At 44.2% G+C, this 19,420-nt stretch overlaps 1 protein-coding gene across 1 annotated transcript in view; it reads right to left on the bottom strand.

Moving 5' to 3' along the window:
• LOC138666455 (zinc finger protein 665-like) overlaps window positions 1-19,420 on the bottom strand; it is a 309,850-nt gene that overhangs the window by 136,132 nt on the left and 154,298 nt on the right. The window contains exon 9 of the mRNA XM_069754679.1: window positions 1,178-1,200. Coding sequence (XP_069610780.1) covers window positions 1,178-1,200 — 23 coding nt within the window. The remainder of the gene's footprint in view (window positions 1-1,177; window positions 1,201-19,420) is intronic.

Below are 19,420 nucleotides of genomic sequence, written 5' to 3'. Positions count from 1 at the left end.
ACCTCTGACTGATCAGAGGTCTAATAGTTTGAAAAGATTGCTTATGATGTATACATCAGAGGCTCCCACTATTCAGCCAACGACCAGCTCCAGGTGGAGCCAAGCCGCCGGACGAAAGCGAGAGTGCCTAGGCTCGTCCGAGCACTCAATGTCAGTTATGGAATCTACATGAGGCCAGGCCAAGCGAAGAGAGAGTAGAAAAGAGGTGGAGAGAAAAGGAAGAGAATAAGAGAAGGGAGAGAAGAAGGAGAGTAGAGAGAGAGAGAGAAGAGAAAAAAAAGGGGGGGTGAGGAGGGGTGGGTGAGGTAAGGGTAGGAAGGATCTGGTCTTCAATCCCGACTAAATTGAGACTATTATTCTTTTATGCTAAGGTATGGCTGTTAATGTATTATTTACTGTCTAGGGGAGTTATGATTATGGGCCTCAAGGGGATCAATAGGATCAGTCAGTGTAGCCAAGTGTTCAGTTCCTCAGATTCTCTAAAAGCAATCCAGGGAGACCAAGTGTTAAACACTGTCTACAGTTCTAGTATCCTGGCCAACCAATTGCTCCATCCTGTAATGTGGTTTAATTCCACCACAAAATCAGCACGTGAGGGGGATATTGACTGTTTCCAGAAACGAGGGATCACGTTACGTGCGGCTGTTAGGAAATGTCGTAATAGACCTTTCTTGAATTTGGCAATGGAGAGGTCACATACAGACAAAAGGGCCAATTCCATGGTGGGTTGGACTCTGTGGAGAGATAATTTGTTATAAAGTGCAAAGATGCCCACCCAGAAGTCGTGAATAGGTGGGCAGGACCACCAGATGTGGGGGTAAGTACCTCTGTCGCTCCAGCACCTCCAGCAAGTGTCGAGGGCGGTGGGGAACATAAGGTGAATACTAGACAGACATCTGTACCATCTGGCCAGGAGTTTACAGCTTCTTTCTTGGTAATCTGAGCAAAGTGAAGATCTGAAGGTAAATAGCAGACTCTTGAGGCGTTCCTCCGGAGTCAGTTGCGTGCTTAATTCATTGTCCCATTTTAAGAAGAAAGTAGGAGGGTCAAGTGAAGTTGGCTGACAGCCCTGGAACAATCTATACAGCAATGATATTGTGTGGGACAAGGGGCCCCCACCCAGGCACACGGACTCAAAGAAGTTAACTGTCTAAAGATGTCAGCCCACCTAGATAACACAGTGAGATAGCTTTTGATTTGCTCATAGAAGAACCACGAGCCCTGCGGCGGCTCTCCATCAGCAAAGATAGCCCCCAAGGTCTTGATTGAGGTTTGGTCTACATAGTCATGGACCACCGGGCAACTGTCTCTATGTTTGTGAAGGAACATGATCCTGTCTTGACCTGCTGGAAAGTCTGGATTTTCAAAAATTGGTGTCAAGGGGCCTGGTATAGAGGAAAAGTTTAATTTTTGGATGCCATGCTTAACGAACTGAGTTAGGTGTCTAGTAATGAAAGGCTGGTCATCTCCTCGGATTCCCCCAGTGCCCTCTCTCCAGAAGTGCGTCGCCGAGCTATGTCCCAAGAGCGTCATCTCAAGGCCTACCCATCTCTTACTTGACTTGTGATGGAACAGATCGAGAACGCAAGTTCAAAGAGAGGCATAGCTATAGAGCAAGAAATCCGGAAGGCCCAGTCCTCCGGACTGTTTATTCCTGCACGGGAGGTGATATGCCAGCCGTGGACATTTACTGGACCACACAAATCTTATTATCGCTGATTTGAGCCTGGAGAAGAAGGAGGCTGGAAGATACAGAGGGATGTTCTGGGAGAAATAAAGGAGGCGTGGTAAAAGATCCATTTTAATTGCATTAATTCTTCCAAGCCAAGATAAGTGCAGTTTGTTCCACTTCTCCAGGTCAAGCTCCGCGTTGTGTAGTGCAATTCTATGGTTCGCATCGTATAGATGTGAGGACTTAGCGGTTAAGTGTATACCTAAATAGGCAAGGGAGTCTGAACGCCATCTAAATGGGAACAAGGAGCATAACTGTGAAACTAAGGGGGGCGGTAATGAAATATTTAGCATTTCAGATTTATGCGTGTTAATTTTAAAATTACTTAGGTCTCCATAGCTGTTTAATTCTGCTAAAATATTAGGTAGGCTAGTGATAGGGGAAGTGACATACATGAGTATGTCGTCAGCGAATAATGCTAATTTGTGGTCTTCCAGTTGGAACTTCATTCCTGCTATGGAAGCGTTATTGCGAATTGCGACTGCCAAGTGTTCCATAGTTAACACATAGAGTAAAGGGGACAGCGGGCACCTCTGTCTCATGCCGTTCCGTATGCAGAAAGAGTTGGACAGTGAGCCGTTAACCCTGACCCGGGCAGAAGGGGACTCGTAGAGGGCTTTTATACTCCACAATGCTTTTTCTTGTAGTCCAATACCTTTGAGCGTTTCGCACATGAATTCCCAATCCACTCTATCGAATGCTTTTTCAGCATCTATCGATAGTAAACACAGAGGGTCACCTTTTTTGTTGGCTCTGTCAATCATGGAGATAGATCTGATGGTATTGTCCCTAGCCTCCCTTCCGGGCACAAAGCCCACCTGGTCTTGGTTAATTAGGAGGGGCAAGAGGCAATTAAGTCTTTTTGATATCATTTTGGCATAAATTTTGACATCGATGTTTATAAGTGAGATGGTACGGTAGTTGCTACAGAGCGAAGGGTCTTTACCCTGTTTTGGAATAACCGTAATATGGACCATTAGGGCCTGGGGGGGAAAAAAGGCACCTGAGAGAATATAGTTACATGTTGCTAGAAAGGAGGGGCACAGCACGTCTGAGAATAGCTTATAGATGCCTGCTGTATAGCCATCTGGGCCAGGGCTCTTGCTCAGTTTCAAGTCTTGAATCACGGAAGTGACCTCATCTAGAGAAAAATCTCTCTCCAGATCCTCCAAGCACTCTGCAGGAATTGTGGGTAATTTGTTGAGTTTGATATATGCAATAATTTTCTCTTGGAATGAGTGGGTGGGAGGTCTTTGAAATGGCCCTTTATGTTATATAGAGAGCTGTAGTAATCAGAGAAGCTAGACAAAATTTCTTTGGGGCTGTATGTTCCTTTTTTTTTTTTTTTGTTCATTTTTTTTCTACATTTAAAAAAATTCCTATGAAGGACCTGAAGAACCTGAAGGGTTAATAAACTTTTTGAATGTGGTTTTGTGCAGCTTGAGGGGTGCAGTTTTTAGAATGTTGTGACTTTTGGGTATTTTCTGTCATATAGGCACCTCAAAGTCACTTCAAATGTGAGGTGATTCCTAAAAAAAATTGTTTTGTAAATTATTTTTTTTAAATTTTTTTGGAAAAAGGAGAAATTGCTGGTCAACTTTTAATCTTTATAACTTCCCAGCAAAAAAAATGTTTCAGAAAATTGTGTAAAGTAGACATGTGGGAAACGTTATTTATTAACTATTTTATGTGACGTATCTCTCTGATTTTAGGGCATAAAAATTCAAACTTTGAAAATTGCTAAAAAATGTTTCAGAATTAAACACAAGCTATATAAAAAAGTTTTTACTACTATGAATTGCAATATGTCACGAAAAACGTCTTTTTGTCTTATACTATTTGTACATTGTTTTGGAAAATTCAATAAAAACAAAAAACCCTGAAAGTCTCCACTTCAAATGTACCTCAGTTGTTTTATAATAAATCTAAATTTGTTGGCCTGCAAAGCTGAAATCAAGATTCAGTCACTGACCAAATATTTCTGGACCTAACTGCATTCATATATTTACACTATATGAACAAATATTGCATCTTTTGTCCCCACCCCCAAAACAAAACCTGAAATGTCTCCTGCCCCTTTTCCTAACTCCCAATCCCAAAATAGACAAGGACATTCCAAATTGCCAATCCTCCCTCTTTTGTAAAATTCTCTAGATAAAGCATCTTCAGCCTCACTCTTTACCTCTCCTACAAACAAAATAGTTGGAAAACAAAAAAATTTATTAATCAGTTATTCTTTTTATTAGTTATTTTTAAAAAGACAATTACAATAAAATGTCCCCAATCCCATTTTCCCTTCTCCCAATCAAAAATGCTTGGGTCAGATTATGTCTCCAAAGACCCCTGTACAGGAATATTCAGGCCACAGCGCCATGCCCCATTATACAGAAGAATAGCGCTATCTCCATAGTTCTTACACAGGACACAGAGATCAGACAAGGTCTCATATTCAGGCCCCAGCGCCATGCCCCATTATACAGAAGAAGAGCGCGATCTCCATAGTTCCTACAAAGGATACAGAGATCAGACAAGGTCTCATATTCAGGCCCCAGCACCATGCCCCATTATACAGAAGAATAGCGCTATCTCCATAGTTCTTACACAGGACACAGAGGTCACACAAGGTCTCATATTCAGGCCCCAGCGCCATGCCCCATTATACAGAAGAATAGCGCTATCTCCATAGTTCTTACACAGGACACAGAGATCAGACAAGGTCTCATATTCAGGCCCCAGCGCCATGCCCCATTATACAGAAGAATAGCGCTATCTCCATAGTTCTTACACAGGTCACAAAGATCAGACAAGGTCTCATATTCAGGCCCCAGCGCCATGCCCCATTATACAGAAGAATAGTGCTATCTCCATAGTTCTTACACAGGTCACAGAGATCAGACAAGGTCTCATATTCAGGCAGTTTCTATCTTACGCCAACCCTCTTCATATGACCAAGATCAGAGTTTCATTATACCGAGTAGAGAAGTTCCAGGGACAAAGACCCCATCTGGTCCTAACATGCTTGGGGGCATCCAGCCACGGGGCCCTGATTTTCTCATTTGTTGCCCCAGCGTTTCTTGTAGAATTAATCCATTTCTCATACAGTCCTGTAGTAATTACTTTGTTCTCACGGTTTGTAGGAGGGTTCCTCTGACTCCATCTTAGGTTATCGATATATGTGCGAGAAACAAGAAACTGACCACTGCAGTTTTACCGTGTGTGTCCGGTGTAGAGATGAGTGAACTTGTTCAGAAAACGTTCGCCAATCGCAAATTCGGCACGAATGTAGCACATTCAGATTTCTTGTTCACTTTCACGAGCATTTTTATTCAAAGTCGGCAAAATTCGGTCACAGTTCGATAAATAATTTTGTTTCCTAGGATAGTATTGCTCTATGATGAGCGGGGGTGATGAGATGAGGGTGTGTGGAGAGGTTAGAGGAGCGACTTGTGCTTTTTTTCCCTTTAACTTTGTGTTGCAGTCGGCCCACAAATCATCCACAAGGTCATGAAACAAGGTCTGTAATTGGCTGCAAAAGTCACATGTCCCTGGCCCTATAAAAAGGGGACATCTTATTTTGCTGGCGCTATTGTCAGTGTCACAGTGCAGAGAGGTTGCTCCTGCGCTAGTACTGCTGCTGAAAGTGAATTTGTCATTTAAATAGATCGAATCTTGTCTTATGTGAAATCCATCTTCCAGCATGGAAGAAGATTGTGCAAAAACTGTGTGGCAGCCTCCGCAGGCACCGTTTGCTACTCCAAATCATTTGTTATAAAACTGTATTTCAGTGGCAAATCAGAAGGCCTGATTCACCGCAGTTCACCGGGAGAATGTCATTGTGGTGAATTTGAACTGCGGTGAACTCGCCTCTGCACCATATTGAGACCTTCTCATGGTGCTAGTGGGGATCTCACCGAGGTCACCGCAGTTTAGACCATCTGGGAACGCAGCCTCCGTGATCTTCAGTAACCTCTATGATGTCACCGCTGGTCACTGATACTGTGCTCACAGCAGCTCATTCACCAGTGGTTCCCAGCCTGGACGGTCGCATCTTAGCACTGTCCAGGTTGAAAACTATTAAACCCCAGACATGGATTATGGCATGGGACAGAACGACAGAGAGGTGAGGGATATTGTTGTTTTTTATTTTTGTTTTATTACAGTGGAATTAAGCGTTAGATGAGCATAACTGTGTTTCTTATCTAATATATAAAGCTGAATGTGTGTGTGTGTGTGTGTGTGTGTGTGTATGTGTATGTGTGTGTGTGTGTGTATGTGTGTATGTCCGGGATTGGCATCTGCACCGTCGCAGCTACAGCCACAAAATTTTGCACAGTCACACATCTGGACCCCGAGAGCATCATAGGCTATGTTGTGAGGCGAAATTTTAACCCCGTGCATTACAATTCACCAAACAATTTTTCCCCTATCTAAAAATTGACAGCTGCCAGATATGAACAAGGGGGACTTAAAGAGTGAGAGCGATGGCGCCAAAGAGTATATACCGTACAGTTGCTAAGGTGGGGCCCCCGACATGTGATACTCACCTCACACGGGGATATGAATGCACACACAAAACGAGCCACACACTACCACGTGCTCGAACACATATACCACCCTCAGCACACATTTCACCGCACACCAACCTCACCACATAAAAGTCGAAACACAAAAGTCTCTACTCAAAACTCACCACGCGCAAAATTCGCCACATGCAAAACTAGGCTCACGCAAAACTCGCCACACGTGCAAAACTCACCTCATGGAAAACTCGCCACATGCAAAACTTGCACACGCGGAAAAATTGCCACATGCACAAAAGTTACAACACATGCAAAAGTTGCCTTACACAAAACTTGCACATACTCAAAACGCACCACACATAAAACTCGCCATGCGCAAAACTCGCCATGCGCAAAACTTGCTGCACACAACTTGCTACAATAACCTGTCACATGCAACTCAACACACAAAAAGTTGCTACATGCATGTCACCACACAAAACTCATCTCACAAAAGTCGCTACATGCGTGTCGCCACACGCAACTCAACACACATACAACTTGACACATGAAACTCACCCTAAAACACACACAAGTCTGGTATTATCCTTCAAAATTAAAAATCTGATTAATAAGCAGATAAACTACAAGAGCAACAAATGTACCATATAGGAAATACGGCAACTGTCAGTCACATGACCTGTCTATTATGTGTATGTGTAAGCTAATATATACTGCCAGGGGGGAGGGCTTCCTGTTGGCTGGGGATTTATCAGGCTGCCAATTTAGCTTACAAATACTGAGGTAAAAATACTGACCAAATAACATGTGAACGAGGTCTAATACAGAAGAAGATGACACACAGATATATACTATATACAGGGGAGATGACATACAGGTATATACTATATACAGGGGAGATGACACGCAAGTACATACTATATACAGGAGGAGATGACATACAGGTATATACTATATATGGGAGATGACACAGGTATATGCTACATACAGGAGGAGATGACATGCAGGTATATACTATATACAGGAGGAGATGACTTACAGGTATATACTATATACAGGAGGAGATGACATACAGCAGGTATATACAGGGGAGATGACATACAGGTATATACTATATACAGGAGGAGATAACATACAGGTACACACTATATACAGGGGAGATGACACACAGGTACATACTATATACAGGAGGAGATGACTTACAGGTATATACTATATGTAGGAGGATAAGACATACAAGTATATACTATATACAGGAGGAGGGAAAATAAGAGAAGTGAGGTGCTATAACTAACCACAGATATTTACTATTCCCAGGCAACGCCAGGCTCTTCAGCTAGTTTTTAAATAAAAATGGAAAAGTGTCTGTTTTATTTCAAATAAAAGACTTAATTCTGGCTGTGGCTTTATTTACCACCTAACTATAGGATTAGTAATGGAGATTTGTCTTATAGATGCCTCTCCATTACTAAGCCGTGGGCTTGATGTTACCTGACAATACAAAGTGTACATTAATCCCACAAAAATGAACCCCGTCTTGCCACTGCTACAGAGCAAGTGGGAAGAGATGGGCAAAGCACCCAAATTGGCGTATCTAGTAGATACCCCTTTTCTGGGCAGCTGTGGGACGCTAGTTTTAGGTTTGGGGGCAATATCCATCGCCCCTTACCAGCCTGAGAATGCCAACCCCCAGCTGTCTGCTTTTAGCTTGGCTGGTTGTCAAAAATGGGGGGGACCCCACACCGGTTTTTTAAATTATTTATTTATCACTGTTATTAGCGGCAGCAGGCATCTGCTGATGGGAGTAGTACTTTATACCTCCGATCACAGCTGCAGTCTCACATTGTCATTTGACAGTGTGGGAATCGTGGTTGTCTGACTGGCAATGATGATTTTACCGCTGATCAGAAGCAGTGTTTGCACATGACAGCACAACAAACACCCGGTGTTCGGGGGGCTGAACACGAACAGTAATACGGACTTCCTGGTGAAGTCCATGTTTAGTGTCTGTGCCCAAAGAGTAGGTGTTTGGTATAGACGCCAAATTATACTGTTCGAGTTCGCCATCTCTACTTTGGATGAAACAAGCATCTTGAGGACTATAGGGGTCGGCGCAACAACATAAGGGAGAGAAGCATTCCTGAGGCTGCAGGACCAGAAGATCTTCATGCAACACGTGAATTGGTGTTCAACTCCATCCTGGGCCAACCTGCATCCTATAAATTTAAACTAGACCGAGCACTGCACCCTAGTGGCTTTCAGGCTCAACCGCGTGATGTGATCTGCTGTGTATATGACTTTCAGATAAAGAAGGCCATAATGTCTAAAGCCCGCACTCTCCATAGAATTGACTTTGAAGGGACTCCCATTCAATTATATTCTGACCTCTCCAGGATAACTCTCCAAAGAAGAAGACACTTAAAACCACACGTTATATTCTTGAAAAACAGATTTTAAGTAACATTGAGGTTTTCCATTTGCACTTTTAGTGATAAACGATGGACGCACTACTGTCTTACGTTCCATCAACGACCTTCCGGCTTTCTGTTCAGACTTGGAGATCCTGCTCTCTAACCTGGCGTATTGAAAACTGTAACTTCACACTATTTCACCACTATCAATTTGGCAAACTAAAAGCTCCAGGAGAAACGCCACAATGTAACCCAACCTGAGATATTCTTTTACCTCTAAGCCATGTGAATACTTTTCTGCCCAATGATGACAGACGTATTCTAGGAGTGATACCTTTAAGCCATGGAAGATATACTTCACTAGATATTTTTTCTAGGATCTTTAATGTTAATGTTTGCCAATTTTCGCTCATATAATGTTGTATTTGCTATATATCTGGACGGTGAACTGGGAATAGCTCATCCAACTTTTCTTTAGTGCTCTGTTAGGAGCTATTGCACTATGCCTAGTGCCACAACTCCCTCACAAGGGTTTGTCTTTCCCTTGTTCCTCCCATCAGAGTGTCTCGGGGGAGGTTTTGGGAGATCTGTCTCTACACCACTTTGATTTAACCTGTACCAAGGGATGGGGAGTTTGAGAGCTGAATAGATTCTGCTCTCCTCCTCTTCCTCTTTAATGGTAACATCATTGATGTGTACATTTGTTTTTGTTTTTTAAATGTTTGTTGGGTCTTTGTCTTTCCCAGTCCCTCTTGTGTCTTAATCAATAGGTTAAAAAAATGGTTCCCTGTCACTGTTCTACTATTTCCTGAATCCAAATGAAGACCCGAATAATCTCCGGAGCACAGTGCAACATGTAGGTAAAACTTCATGTACTTCACACTACTACACCCGAGACAATGGCTAAAATTTTAACACTGAATGTTAAGGGTCTTAACTCCAACATTAAGAGAAGTATGGTTTTTAACAAATTACGCACACATCATGCAAACATTGTGTTTTTACAGGAATCCCACTTAAATTTAAAGGAGAATTGCAACTTTGCCAAGCATCTACACCCCACAATGTATTTGGCTCTCAGACCAGTAAAAAGGCGGGGGTGGCAAAGCTGATCCCACGGATATTATCTTATACTACAAGGCAGTTACAGAGACATACCAATTATATTGTGCAATGTATATGTACCAAATGTACCAACTAACATTGCACGCCCTACTTCTCAATTTTTGAATTTCCACAAAAAGTTAAATAAACCAATACATTTCGTTCAACTTCACAATTGTGTTCCACTTGTTGTTGATTCTTCACAAAAAATTACATATGGTATCTTTATGTTTGAAGCATGATATGTGGGAAAAGGTTGAAAAGTTCAAGGGGGCCAGATACTTTCGCAAGGCACTGTATCTATAACTTTGTATGTAACCCCTTTCTCATGTACAGCGCCATGGATTTAATGGTGCTATATAAATAAATAATAATAATAATCAATGCAACACACTAAAACAACACTATCTCCTAGTCTTGCCAGTGTGCGACTGGGGTGCAAAAGTCATTGGAGATCCATGACTTGTTCATCTTGATGAAAATTAGGCGGTCTACACTTCTCAGTTCACTACCTCCATCTGTGCTCATTGTGGATGGCAATTTGGAATTTCAGATTTCTAAGATCGTTGATTCTTGCATGGTTCGTCAGTCGCTTTGGTATCTGTTACACTAGAAGGGTTACGGTTAGAGATGAGCGAACCTTTGAATGTTGGGCTCGGTTTGGAAAACTTCCTGATGTTTGCCAAACAGTTCGCCAAACATAACCGAACCCCTTTGTACTCAATTGGAAGCAAAGCCATACTCATAGACAACACCTTCGGGGGGTCCAAAAGCTGCCAAAACAGCTCAAATTAGCTCAAATTAGGGACAGACACCAGAAAAAGTGGCATCAATTGACCCACACTAGAAATTTTCTAATGGCACAGCAGCAGTCAGGCATTGGCCATGAACGAGACAGGGTCTGGGCCAGCATTTACAGCTTTGAATTTAAGTTCAGATTAAGATGTGGGTGAGGGACTGGTAGGCCTACTGTTATGTGAGTTCTGATACCTCATGCAACAATTCAAATTGCTTTTCTGTTCAGCCACACTCGGGGCACAAATATCAGCTTCATAGACTACTATTGTTAAGGGTAACACAGGTAGTTTTTTTTTATTCAAATAAATTTTTATTAAGAATAACAAGATAAATGACATGTTACATTCTCATTTTCAATACAAAGCTTTTTTCTCCCCCTTCAAACATTCCCCTTCAATCCCACCACCCCCCAACCCCACCCAACAAAGCAGCTCACCTTGCTTAGCACTTCCATCATTAGACCAATATACTATCTAATCCCTCGGCCAATAATATAAGCCACATTTAACATTACCATTAATTAGGAACCTTAATTAACTCTCCCTCTATAATACCCCTATCCCATAGCAATCCACGGAGACCACATTTTATTGAACATTTCGATTTTCCCTCTTTTTTTATAAAACCCCTTTTCTAGTGTCAGGCCCTGCTTCACATACTGGAGGAACTCTCCTCTTGACGGCGGTTCTTCCCTAATCCAATTTCGAGCTATTACCTTCCTAGCCATGTATAACAATCTGGCAATAGCTATCTTCAGGTTGTTATCCACTCCAATCTCATCCACACATCCCAACAAGCACACTATAGGATCCCTTGGCACCTTACATCCATATGCACCTTCCATACGACTCAAAACTACCACCCAAAAAGCAGCCAATCTCGGACACGTCCACATCATATGGAGTATATCAGCATCTGCAGTTTTACACCTCGGGCATTCAGAATCATCACGCAAACCAGCCTTATATAGCACCATCGGAGACTTATAAACCCTGTGTATCACATAGAGCTGTGACAGTCTATACGGTTCGCTCAGTGACAATCGTGGGACCCATTCTAACACCGACTCCCAAGTCTCATTCTCCATTGGACCCAGATCCCTCTCCCACTTAGCTCTCGCCATTATTGGAAACCCCAATAGGAAAGTGTGCAACAGATCTTTATACAAAGTAGATATGACTCCCCCAGTAGTCCCTTCATTACACACATACTCCAGTACTATATCCCTCTGAATTCCAATACTTCCGTTTCTACTCTGAGCTCCAAAAGCATGCCTCATCCGCAAATACTGAAATTCCCCCACAGTCCCAAGACCAAATTCCGCCTGTAATTGGGAAAATGATTTCAATTCACCTCGCTCAATTATTTGATACACGTATTGAATCCCTTTGACTTGCCATTCTGTCAGTACCCCCAGTGCCTCAAACTCCTGTAAGTTGCTGTTATGCCATAGCGGTGAGAATCTAGTCAAATCCGTGATCCCCCGTATATGTCTCAGCCTACCCCACAGCCTGCGTATCAACAACACAGTCGGGTATAATTTCCCCAGAGCCCCCAGGGATCCATCCTCCAAACATTGTACCACTGGCCTTCTTTTTGTCACCACTTCCATCAGCTGCTGTACCGCCCCAGATGACCCTTCATGCGCCCACCCTTTTAGATGCTGACTCTGGGCTGCAAGAAAATATATTTCAGGGTTAGGCAATGCCAATCCCCCATCTTCCTTGGGTCGCTGAAGTGTCTCCAGTTTGATATGCGGATGCTGTCTCCCCCATATCAAATTCCTGAACAGAGAGTTAATCTGTCTAAATCTCCCGCGTGGTATCCAAACTGGCGCATTATGAAGAATATACAGTATTTTTGGCATCAAAATCATTTTAATAAGATTCACCCTACCTACCACAGATAAATGCAGTTTAAGCCAAGCATCCGCTTTCGCTTTAAGAACACCTAAGATTGGAGTCAGATTTCTATGTATATAGTCAGTAACAGGCATAGATACCCATATTCCAAGGTACTTAAATTGGCTAGTCACCTCCAGTCGCCCATCCTCCAGTGGCTCCCCACCATCATCATCCACCTTAAACAAGACAGACTTACTCCAGTTTATCCTAAGTCCCGACACCGATCCGAAACGCTCAATAATCCCAATGGCTCCCTCCAAGGACATACCCGGGTCAGCCAGAAATAGCAGAATGTCATCCGCATACAACGCCACCCTTTCTTCAATCATCCCATATTTAAACCCAGTCACCTCATCAGACCGTCGAAGCTTAGCAGCCAGTGGTTCCACAGCCAGAGCAAACAAAAGAGGAGAGAGCGGACACCCCTGCCTCGTCCCTCTAGCCAGTTGTATGGTCCGTGATAACTCCCCATTTACCCTAACCCTAGCCATCGGCATCGAGTACATTAGTTGAATCCAGGATATGAACTGCGGTCCAAACCCCATACTCCGGAGCACCTGCCAGAGATATCCCCACTCCACACTATCAAATGCCTTATGGGCGTCTAAAGATGCAATAACTCTCTGGCCACAGTTGTCGGATCTGAGTTGCAAATTCATATACAGCCTTCGTAAGTTGATCGCAGTGGACCGATCAGGCATAAAGCCGGACTGGTCTGAGTGCACCAGGCCGGAAATAACACTTGTCAACCTCATCGCCAACACCTTAGCCAGAAGTTTAACGTCTGTAGTAAGCAAGGAGATTGGCCGATATGAATCCGGCTGTGTCGGGTCCTTCCCCTCCTTAGGAATCACCACTATTATGGCCTCCCGCATAGATGCCGGTAGGCGACCGCCACTCCTAGCCTCCACCAGAAGTACACTTAATTTAGGGATCAGCACTTCCCCAAAGTTTTTATAAATTTCAGCAGGAAATCCATCTACGCCAGGTGCCTTCCCATTAGCCATAGACTGCAGTGCCCGACCCAACTCCTCCTCCGTGATGGGAGCTTCCAAATCTTCTCTATCTATGTCACTCAGCCTTGGGAGCTCCAATTCCTCAAGGAACGCCACCGTGTCCTCCACCAACCCATATACCTGAGAGGAATATAAGTCCGCATAAAAATCCGCAAAAATGTCCAAAATCTCTGAAGTCTCAGAGATAGCCACACCGCTCCCCGATACCAAAGAATGAACAAAGGAAGTGTTTCTCTGGGCAGAATCCACCATCGATAGCAAATGACCCACAGATTCAACCTCCTGGTAAAAAGCCAGATTCATGAATTCCCTCTTCCTTTCAGCCTTACCGAGCAATACCTCCTCCAACTGACTCTGAGCTGCCTTTAGCCTCCTCCCAGCTTCCGGAGTACCCGCTATTACCATCTCATCCTCGGCTATCCTCAGCCCATCAACCGCCAACCTCTCTGTCTCTCTTGATTTCCTCTTACACCTGCTAATATCCCTGAACAGCAGTCCTCTCAAGTACGCCTTCATGGCTTCCCACACTGTAAGAACATCTACACTTCCCTCGTTAATCTCAAAAAATTCCACCAACTCCTTCTTTATCTTTTCCAAGTCCATACTGTGTAGCCAATTAGGGTGAATCTTCCACTCCTTCCTGCTCCCGATCCGTGTCCCCACCGGCCGAAATTCCACCTCAACTGGACTATGGTCTGAAAGAGCCCTAGGTAAATATCTCACGTCCCTTACCATCGTGTCCAGTAAACAGTTACCCAGCGCCAAGTCAATCCTAGACAAAGTACCATGAGCTGGCGAGTAGCATGAGTACGTCCTTTCCCCAATATGTCTAACTCTCCATAAATCAATCATACCTACTTCCCGGACATAGGTCCCAAACGTAGTGATATGTCCCCCTGTTCTATTCTGGGGATTTTTGTTTTTATCCCAAAAGTCATCACAGATATTATTAAGATCGCCAATAATTAGAGATGGTAACGGTCCCCAACGCTCTACCCTCTCCAGCACCTCTCTTATCTTCTTACTTGAGTATGGGGGCGGAATATACATTGCCGCTATACACATCAACACTCCGTTTATTTTACATTTCACCACCACATACTGACCATCCACATCCTCTTTTACCGCTACCTCCTCATACTGCACCCCCGCAGGAATCAACACAGACACACCCCTAGAATACGTCGAGAAAGTAGAATGATACGCCCTCTGTATCCAGCGCCTATTCAATACGTTCACCCTCTCCCGCACTAAATGTGTCTCCAGCAGGCATATCATTGAGACCTTCTGTTCTCGGACATACTGCAGACTTGCCGCCCGCCGTGTTTTATCCGCCAGACCTCTCACATTCCAACTTAATATTTTAATACAATCTCCCATCATGTGGCTCATCATTTCTTAAAGTATCCAATTTCCCAAGTATGAGCTGCCCCAACCCTCCCACCCCCCCCTGCCCCCTCCCAACTTACCCCCCTAACCCCCCCATTGTAACACATTCTTCCTCTCAGCAAGAGTGGGGCTCCACTGCCCACTGCGAACACTCTCCCTTACTTAACCCTCTCCATTCGTGTCCCGCTGCCATAGCAATCACAATTTCCCCCCCAACTTTCACTTTATTGTATCTTAATATTTCAACTTATATTAACATATAGAAAAAGTACCAAACCAGTTCACAGTACCCAGCATAACCCTCCTCCCCCGTACTTAGTAGTTGGTACTGTCCCCTCCGGCCATTCCTTCAATATGGCCCAGCAAAACCCCCAACAGTTGCTCAACTCTTTAACCATTGCTAACGAGCGCAGAACTCTCCTCCATCGACAGAGAAAACAAATCCCAACTGGATCTCGCCGAAATGTCAGTCGCCCATTCCCTTAAGTTTTTTCTCATGAGTATCAAGCCACTGGGTAGCGTCCTCCGGTGTCAGGAAGAAATGTCTTATTAAAAGCCACCAGTCTCAGCTTGGCGGGAAACATCACTGAGTACTGCACTCCCAGCTCCCTCAGTCGCCGCTTGACTCCAGTAAACTTCATCCGCTGTTTCTGAACCGCAGCGGAATAATCCGGATAAATGGCGATTTTCTGACCTCCAGCCGTCAGATCCTCCATCTCTCTAGCCTTTCTGAGGATAATGTCTCTGTCTCTGTAATTGAGTATTTTAGCAAGCATGGTACGGGGATTCGCTCCTGGGGCAGGGGGCTGCGGCGGGACCCTATGAGCCCGTTCAACAGCAAAAACTTTTGTCAACACTGTGCTCCCAATCTTCTCCAGCAGCCAGTTTTCAACAAACTCAGTGGGATTTCTCCCCTCAGTCTTTTCAGGCAGCCCCACTATACGTATATTATTTCTTCTGGATCTATTTTCCAGATCCTCATTTTTGGCAGCGAGCTCGGCCATTGCTTGGGCAAACTTCTTTTCAGCTTTTTGTAGCTTAACTATGTGATCTTCTGCCGTGCTCACCCTCTCCTCCACCACTCCTATACGTTTGTCCATTTTCTGCAGAGCCGCATTAATCTGTGCCGTGTCCCCTTTAACTTCCTGCATCTGCTGGGCCAAGGAGTTCAGGGATTGCTGACATGAAGAGATCAGTGTGATAACATCTCTAAGAGTCGGCTCCTCTCCCTGTGATATGGCTTCAGGTCCCCCACTAGCCCCAGCCATGCTGCCTCTCTCCTTCCCCCTCTGTACCTCATGCTGCTCAGCCATGCTTGCTTCCTCCTCCTCCTGGTCAGCTCCAGCTCCAGATCCTGGTTCTGCCTCCGCAGCAGCCTCCACTCTGGCATACTGCTGCAGCTTTGTGGCCAACTCCATGCGCCGCTGACATGCGGCGTTCTCCTTCTCGGCGTCCTCCCTAGCATCGGAGCCATCTTCCCTGGCTCCTGCATCGCTGGTGCCAGCGTCTTTCTGCCGCCTCCTGGTCATCGCTGCCGACTCCGGACCTGCTGCTCCGCACCGCTGCACTCTCCGGACCTTCAGCCAGCCGGATTTAGGTGAGTTTACCCGAAAATCGGGGTTAAAGCAGGATTTTTGTCCTTCTGGCAGCGGGAGCACTCTTCCCTGCTTCCACTCACATGGCCAGCTAGGACGGTAACACGGGTAGTTAACTGAAAGTAAAGTGCAGGCCTACCAGTCTGGGAGTCCTACTGCTACAAGCAACACACATGAAGGAGACCCAACTTGAATTACAAAGATTTCAAAAAATTATTGCCACACACCACTAAAGTGGCATCAATTTCACCAGAGTAGAAATGGTTCTGACACCCCTTCCACTACAGGCAACCCACCAGATGGAGACCCAACTTGGAGTCACATTTCTAAAAATTGTTTGCAACATCAGCAGCAGTAGCAACAGAAGCCAAGACATAGGTGTCAGACTTTGTTTGCCCATTAGACTGCGGATGAAACGCTGAAGAAAACGACAAGGATCCCCAAATGAGCGCAAAATGCTTTCCAAGATTTGGAAATAAATTGCACCAAAAAAGTTCTTCCACTGTCTGTAGACAAGGAAAATGGTGTGCACTCAGGTCAGGGACAAGGAGGTGCTGGTAAACTGACCGTGAGGTCAAGTCAATCATTCAAAAAAGATTACCGCACCCTCAAGACTGGTAAGATGCAAAAGGTGTATGCCAATTTTATTGAAGAAAACAAAACAAAAAAGAAGTGGTTGCCACATTCATATTCATTTGAAATAGACAAAAACCCGACGTTTCGACCCTCCCGGGTCTTACTCATGGGGTTACTCAAGTCCTTTGACATAGATGCATATTAGTGGCAGTGGTAGGGGGTGTACGACCGATCCCTTGTTAAGGCACAACCTTATAATAAAGCCAGTCCGGGCAGAAGTGTCCCGGGAGCACAGAATCTGGGTGGTGAGGGCCTCCCCCCAGGACATCGCAGCAAGGCGCGGGATGCGCCGCTAATCCTCCCAGGGACCCTTTTCAGACCCACTAGGTGTCTAACGGCCCTCACCACCCAGATTCTGTGCTCCCGGGACACTCTTTGTCAACACGTCCGCTAAAAGGTCTCCCACCTAGGCCACTCAACACTGAGCTAACCGAGGAGTCACTGCCTCTAACTCTTCCTTCAGGCTGGATACTTCCACCCCTTTGTTGGTCCACATTTCGGGTCGAAAGTGGCCGCCATCTTCTTCGCCTTTCTGGCAGCTGTTTATTAACTTGCAGTCTCTCAAGTCTCAGTTGCTCTACCTCCCTTAGGTATGCCATGCGATATTCCAGGAGCATGCGGATATTCTCAATACTCTCTCTGTAGCCGACAACATGGAATGGAGCCATCCCATCTTCACCCATGACCTGGACCTCGTCATCAGCCGGTATCCTCAGTCTCTTCACACCAGATTTATCCACCATCTCCTGCATCACTCTCCCAAGTCTCCCAATGACTTTCACCACCAGAACTTTGGGTACTTGGACTGTGTCTTCCACTAAGCCCAGCCGACTTTGAGTTTTCCTTTCACGCTCCAAACGTCGAACGGCTTCATTATTCTTCAAAATGATCCTCTGTTTTGTACGGAGGCAGTGTAGATACATATCCCACAGAACAGCCACCCGCTTCACTGTGACTTCCTTAGTTGACAGTAGGACCAATTGCTGAGTCTCAGGCGCCAAGTGCACGCTACACGCCTTTGTTGCCTTTCTAAAGGCCTCATGCACACCCTTACTGGCACACACTTCTTTCATGTCTTCGGGTACCTCCATTATGCTCTTGAAAAGTGGGGTCTCATCTTCTTCACGGACATCTGCCACCACCGGGTGACTGTCTTGTTCCGCTCTTAGCGCACACTCTTCTTCAGCTTTACCCTCTTCCAGACCCCTGGTCAAGATGGGCATTAGCAGCTTCACCTCGTTACCATGAATACAGCCCAGCATGGACCAAGACAAACAAGATCTCTCACACATGCTCATAGCCATGTGTTATAAATGTCAACATGAGAGATCGCATTAAATTCAATAACGAGGACACTCCAGCAGACATGAATTTATACCAGAGAATTACAAGGAGTACACGTCCAAATTTTGAAAAGAGTATCTATACATATTTTATTCAACAAAAACAATTACATACATAATTAAACCATCACATATAAAGTGCTATTAGTGCATGTTACAAAATGGGGGTTTAAGGAACAGGTAAATGCTATACTACATGTTCCTTAAACCCCCATTTTGTGACATGCACTGATAGCCCTTTATTCATGGAATAGATGCAGACATCCACAGGGGCTGTCACCGTTTTTTTCAGTGTTGTACCATAGTTTCCCTTGCTGAAGTACGTGTTATTTATTATCTGATGGTTTAACCCATTTACCCCCAAGGGTGGTTTGCACGTTAATAACCGGGCCAATTTTTACAATTCTGACCATTGTCCCTTTATGAGGTTATAACTCTGGAACGCTTCAACGGATCCCAGTGATTCTGACATTGTTTTCTCGTGACATATTGTACTTCATGACAGTGGTAAAAATTCTTTGATAGTACCTGCGTTTATTTGTGAAAAAAAGAAATTTGGCGAAAATTATGAAAATTTCGCAATTTTCCAACTTTGAATTTTTATGCAATTAAATCACAGAGATATGTCACACAAAATAATTAATAAGTAACATTTCTCACATGTCTACTTTACATCAGCACAATTTTGGAACCAAAATTTTTTTTTGTTAGGGAGTTATAAGGGTTAAAAGTTGAACAGCAATTTCTCATTTTTACAACACCATTTTTCTTTAGGGACCACATCTCATTTGAAGTCATTTTGAGGAGTCTATATGATATAAAATACCCAAGTGTGACACCATTCTAAAAACTGCACCCCTCATGGTGCTCAAAACCATATTCAAGAAGCTTATTAACCCTTCTGGTGCTTCACAGGAATTTTTGGAATGTTTAAATAAAAATGAACATTTAACTTTTTTTCACAAAAAATTT

The sequence above is a fragment of the Ranitomeya imitator genome, chromosome 2 (genome assembly GCF_032444005.1).
Source record: "Ranitomeya imitator isolate aRanImi1 chromosome 2, aRanImi1.pri, whole genome shotgun sequence".
Taxonomy (NCBI): Eukaryota; Metazoa; Chordata; class Amphibia; order Anura; family Dendrobatidae; genus Ranitomeya; species Ranitomeya imitator.
Note: the sequence above shows the minus strand (reverse complement) of the source record. Positions and strands in the feature narration are given on the sequence as shown.